At 38.3% G+C, this 6,459-nt stretch overlaps 1 protein-coding gene across 8 annotated transcripts in view; it reads right to left on the bottom strand.

Moving 5' to 3' along the window:
• Positions 384-6,459, bottom strand: part of MYO5A (myosin VA) — a 232,841-nt gene continuing 226,765 nt past the window's right edge. For 5 of the 8 annotated variants that reach the window (XM_001926768.7, XM_013992980.2, XM_013992981.2 and 2 more), the window contains one exon: positions 384-6,438. In XM_001926768.7, the coding sequence (XP_001926803.5) occupies positions 6,286-6,438 (153 nt within the window). In that variant the 3' untranslated portion in view covers positions 384-6,285. The remainder of the gene's footprint in view (positions 6,439-6,459) is intronic. The other 3 variants (XM_005659595.3, XM_013992979.2, XM_021095261.1) reach the window with 1 other exon arrangement.

Raw genomic sequence — 6,459 nt, 5'->3', positions numbered from 1 at the left:
TAGATGACTGATTTTAGGTCTTTCTTTTTTCTACTACAGGCATCCAGTGCTATGGATGTTCCTGCAAGTACTGCTTTCACTGCATCCCAGGAATTTTAGGTTGTACTTTTATTTTAGTTCAAAGTATTTTAAAATTTCTCTAGATTTCTTTTTGACTCGTGTGTTATAAGTGTGTTGTTTAGTCTCTAAGTATTTAGGGATTTTTCAGCTATTTTTCCATCATTGATTTCTAGTTTGTTTGTTGTCACCTGAGATCATACATTGTATGATTTCTATTTTTTTATTTTTTAAAACTTTTAAAAACTTTAAAGGTGTTTTATAGCCCTAAATGTCATCTATGTTGGTGTATGTGCTGTGGGTTTATTTATAAGACACTAGCAAAATCTTTTATATCCATCTTTATTTGAACAATTTTCTATAATAACTAGGAGAATACAGCATTAACGACACACATTTACTAAGTACATTAGACAACTACAGATTTAGAGCATAAATGTCCATCTGATATTGTTTTGGTTTTCATCTTAGCACTAGGTGATATCTAGTGAAAACCCATGTTTCAAAGGCTTTTGTTGATATGAGGTGTATTATTAACTTATTTTTTTTTAATTCCATGTGAGATATGCTGGGGTGGGTTCAGTTTAAAACTAGTATTGGTTGATAACGTCTTTCACTTCTCATTACCTTGGCTTCCTTTTTAATGGATGGTTATTTTACCTAAGAATTTTTTGAAGATTAACTATATATCATGTTTTTCTGTGTAGATCAAGGTGGAATTCATTCTCTAGATCCATCTGAAAAGCTGCAGTGTTCAACGTCATTATAATTAAAAGGCATATCCATTTCACCATAAATTAACAAAGTTAGTAACTAAAATGCAATATATTAAATGTCATAAGCTCATTTCTGTGCAACATTGTGAGAGCAATTTAAAATTTCCAAGTACACAAGAAAGTCAATATTACTCCAGGGTTCCACAAAAATACATAGCTATGAATCATAAATTATAACACACATATCCACATTTAAAGGAAGAATTCACCATTTGGTGGAAAAAATTAAATGGCTCAGGTGATGTAGAAAGCCTGAAATGTAGGCTAAACTTTTATAACATATAGTAGCAATAAGATATTTGAAACTATTGACTCTGAATGTCATGAAAATGTAATGACCTACCAAGCAATGAATTTTACATACCAGCTGCAACCCCCCAAACATTTTTTCTTTCAAATATTTCAAGCAACATTATGATAATAAGAAAATGGTAGTCATTTTCAGACATCTTGTGAATATAAATACACCCATTAAATTGTGCTAATAAAATTTTAGCTAGACCAAATTGTAAAATAAAAAAAATGTACAAAATTCATTTTGGCAGATATTTTACATAGTTCCTGATCTATTGAGAAATCTACTGTAATCCCACATTGATTTAATTTAGGTTAGTACAATGAATTGGAATGTATAGCACTCTTTCCTGTTTTCACTTCATCTTTGATATATTCTTATTCTCAAAAAAACTTTTAATTAATATCCATGAAAGGTCTTATAATTTTACTTTGGAATAAAACTTTACTTAGAAAAAGTCAGTGGAAAACAATCCATTTAAATATTGCCAAGACTCTAACTTATCTCTATTTCTTCCATATGTTCATTTGCTTACTTTTATCAGAGAGTCCCCCAAACTCAGGAAACACTCTCTAAGCCCACATTTCATTGGCTCTGAGATTGTTGCTGCCTCAGAGTTCTAATACCTGTTTGGAAATAGGAGAAAAGAAAGGAAGGAGAAGGAACTGGAGAGGAGGGTCATGCAGAGAAGGAAGAAAGGACGAAAAGGAGGCCACACCCACCCAAACCCTCACAACACCTTGAGAAACAGGGCAAGATATCTTTTCCAGGCAAGACATCCCTTTTGAGAGAAGTTCCAGAGAACTTAAGGCAGCTCTAAGAGGGAAGGGATCAGGGGTTAAGGCGGCCCTCACAGCACAGCCTGAGAAGAAACCACAATGCACTTATCCACACACAGCACCTCTCTAACAAGCATGCCAGCAGCACACCCCTTGACTTCAAAGTCAACACTGATAGTCGTGTTCAAACCACACATGGACTTGTACATGGCCAGCCCAAGAGACAGCCCTCGGAAGGGACCTAGGGCTTGGCCTGGTGGCTCTAACAGAGACTCTGAGGGCCATGTCTTGTGAGTGACCTTCCTCTTAACTTTTGGGAGGCTGTCACTGTTTCCAGTCAGGCTGGAGAGTATTGCACCCTCCAGGTGGGCACTAATTCATGACAGGAGTCAAACCTAGTTATAGCAGGTAACTATGACAAAAAGGAAACCACTAGGCATGCCATCTGATTAGGACCAAGAACTTGGTACTTAATATTTACTCAGCTCCCACATACCAGTTGCCAACTCTGATGAGGAAAAAGAGCACTTCTTGCTGGGCGGGGGCACCTACAGGGACCAGGAGGAACAGAAAGGAGGCTCACAAATTTAAAGTCTCCTGCCCCACATGTGCCCTCACTGCCACAGCTGCTGCACATGGGAAAACTACACGACCGGAGGGCTGTGTGACCTCAGGCAAGTCACTGACCTTATCCCTCTTCCAAGTTATCATCAACAACTGATCAGCAGCTACCCTTTCACCTTCTAGTGCCACTGCGGGGACACAATGAGGTAACAGAGAAAGTGCACCCAAGTAAAGCACAGCCAGACACAAGTGCTGTGTCTGCATGACCTTTCCCCGGGGAACCGAAGGGCCACACATGAAATTCTGATGTTTTATTCTAAACATTTGAAGTTACTGAAGCCTCTTTGTGCATGTGCAGAAGAGAAAGAGAGGGAGAGAGAAAGAAGGGGAGGGGGGGAGAATATGAGGAAATCTCAGGATGGTGGAGGGTGCCCCTTTATCTAGGGTTACCAGGAAAGCAATTTCTCACAACACTATACTGAAATTAAAATAAAATACTTTTATGGCCTCCACCACTGTGTTATTAAAAGATCTTATCTACGTTATACATAATTACTTACCCAGAAAAAGGCAACTCTCAATTATCCATTGAAATGAAGGAAATAATAAAGCAAATGATACTGACTGACCCAAATCCCCAAATCTCCTATCAGTTGGCTGTGGAATATATACTTTTATACTTTTGCAATTGATGAATTAACACTAAACTTCATGAATTTTACCCCATATTCACCTTCCCCCTTCATTATAGTTACTCTCAGTCAGAGCAAAGCCTTAACTTAAGAAAAGCAGCAAGAAGGGAAACTGCTTCTAATTTTTCAGCTTTACTTTCTAAGGTGTGAGCTGAGACCCTGTGTAGGGTGAGTGGGGAGGAAAAGGGGCTAGTGAGACAATGAACTGCTGTTTACTCAAGAGCTTCCTTTGAATTCCTATTTTTTTGTGTGTGAGAAAGGAATTGTGAAAGAGCAAATTGTGATAATGCTAAAGAGTGGACCACAGGGAAGTGAGAACAACAGGGACTTGTGCCAAGACTGGCCTGAAGGGAAGCGCCCAGGTAGGCCAGTGGGCACCAAGAACTGACTATCCACTGCCCTCAACACAGGCTGGTGATGGGATACGTGATTTTGTTTGAAGGAAGGGAAAGAATAAACAGATACATGGGTGGGTGGACAGAGTGGAGGGCTGCTGGAGGTATGTTTGAAGCTGGGTGAGCAAGTATGGATGGACAGAGGAAAGAGAGAGCAGTCCTCTAAGCAGCCAAAAGACAGCCACAGTCAGCAGAATACTGCTGTATCCTCAAGAAGGTAGTCCACAGAGTGACTTACTAGGACTTGGGGTTTCCTGTTGGGGGTATTTTTGTTATGACTAAAGTGCTTCAGGCCACTAAGAGAAATTAATTCTGATTCCCACTTGGGGTTCCGGGTAGGTGGTGGGGAAGGTGGAGTCCTGACATATCATAATCTTTGTGTGGCCAGCCCTGGACAGGAGTAACACTGGCCCAGGTGTGAAAGAGAGGCTGTAGCACTTCGCAGCAGAAAGACAGGAGACAGGAGAGAGAGAAAGGCCCAGACTGGACGTGCTTCAGGGTAGCAGCTGCTTGGGGGAAAGACAAAGGACTGCAGTGGCAGTGGAACCTAGAGCGTGATCCTGAAGACCCAACAAGACTCAGGGTGTGCATGGGACATGCTACCCAGGACTGGGAAAAGGCCAGGGAAGATTTCCAGGTCTGAAGGGTAGAGCCTACAATCATGGTGGCATTTTTTTTTTTTTTTTTTTCAGCATCTCCCTCACCCAAGTTCTATCTATGCTCTTAGATGCTGGAACATTCAGTAATAGCCAAATGGTTTCAACAGTTCATTGTGCACTGAAAACCACACTGACAGCTAGGGAAAACTAAGAGAATCTGGATTAGTATTTTTGGTTGGTTTTGCAAATGAAAAATAAAAGTATCCAAACTGAATACAGCAGTACGCGATTGAATAAAAATTACCTAAACTAGTTAACTCTCTAAAAGCAACGTACATAAATCATGTACATTTAAGAAAGATATAGCTACACAAACCTGTGATTTTACATTTTTTAATCTCTCAGAATTAATAGGCATCAAATACAGTCTTTCCATTAGAGAGTAACCTTACTGAGTAACTGCAACTCACTTCTCTATGGTCTGAGTAGTGAGAGCAGAGAACTTCAGATGTGGAACGGACCTCAGGAATCACCTAACACTCTTACTGTATAAATGAGGAATCTGAGGGCCAGATAAGTTAACAGACAGTATTTTAATAACAATCTTTATTACTTACTTGAAAATGTTTTACTTCCATCAGTAATATTGCACATACTTTAATGTCATTTTTATAGATCTAACAGTTAAATTATATAAATCTATGATTATAATTCAGAACCAGAGTTTCTAATGAAAGCTAAGAATTTGCTTTTGCACAACTGGAAACATTTACTGTATAAGATTTGTAGGAAAAATGGAGAATACGTTTAATTGGAATTTCAGAATGTAAACTTACAGAATCTGGGTCTTATTAAACTAAATCCTCTGTAAAATTCAGCAATCATATTTTTATATAGGTCAAAGTATTTCTAATATGATGCTCTTTAAAGTATCTAGTGATACTGAGAACATTCATAGCACTTGCAAAGCCTTAAAAACTGAATCATAATTATTTATTATATACCTTCTTTTGCATAATTTATAAAATAATCAAGATTTCAAGACCAGAATCATGAATATTTTGACAATCCTCTCTAGTGACTGAGATTAATTCTTAATAAATTAAGAAGAAAGAAAACCTATCAAGGTTGAAAATATGCACTGTGGGAATCAGATGTGGTAACTAAAAATAAGTCACTTCACAGAACACTGTACCCTGCTGTGATATCCACCCAGGGAAAATTAATAAGCACATCAATGTAACACGTCCTGAAAAAATGACATCAACAATAGCCACTCTGCCTATTCTTATCCCTAAATGTCAAACATTTTGTCATATTACTACATGACTTCCCAGGGTCTGCTACTTGTGCAGGTTAATCTGTAGATATGTGCACTTAATCCAGTTAAAACTGTAATCTGATTGAATTGTAAACAGAGCTGATAAAAGAGAAGCTTTTGTTGTAGTGCCTAATAAGAACATCTCCTACCTTTTAAAGAACATAGTATGTAGCAGCAATTTAAAATGCTTAGTAAACTACAGTACAAACAGACTTTCATGCTCTAGAGCAATCCAACATTCTCTTAATATCTCTACATCATAGTGACACACAGAAGGGAGCTAAGTGACCAGTTACTTTACATATTGCCAGTTTATTTTTGTTCCAGTTTGACAGTATCAACGTAATTGATTCCTAAACTAATATGATATGTACTCAAGGGTGAATTTTCTTTCAATTCTTCTTGTCAGCACCGAGGAGGTTCCTTGTTGGTGCCTTCCTAACAACAGCTCATATCTGGAATTCATGCTTTTGATATCATTTAGATGCAGTGATAAGGATTTAAAATAAATGCTGGTAGCCGAAGACACATTTTTCTTCCTTTCTTCTGTCATTCACCTGCACATCAGTTGTGGATGCCTAACTGATCAGGGATGAGTGTTGTTATAAAGGTAACACAGCACAAAGGAGCCTATCTTTCTTTTCAAGGTGAGGGAAAGTATTCTAGGAAGAGTTCGAGTCCATAATCCTTTGTTTGGCGATGATCAGTACTATCTCTTTAAAAATATGTTTTCAGTAGCTCACTTGAAATAATGGGTTCTTATTTCAGGCAAGACATGTATTGTCAGTGTTTGCCTTGATATCATTTTCAGACCCGTGATATGAATCCCAGGCCCAGGCTGGCTGGAATCTGGATGGTTTCTAGCGCTAGGGAGGATGGGTTGAAAGGAAAAGTGACGGGAAAGATGTGTTTAGCATCCATGAGCAGTTGAGGAGAGTCTTTCCTGTCTCGTAAACGCATCTGAGAAGATTTTAAAAAGAA

Source organism: Sus scrofa, chromosome 1 (assembly GCF_000003025.6).
Source record: "Sus scrofa isolate TJ Tabasco breed Duroc chromosome 1, Sscrofa11.1, whole genome shotgun sequence".
NCBI lineage: Eukaryota > Metazoa > Chordata > Mammalia > Artiodactyla > Suidae > Sus > Sus scrofa.
The sequence above is the reverse complement of the archived record's forward strand: the minus strand, read 5'-3'. Positions and strand labels throughout refer to the sequence as shown.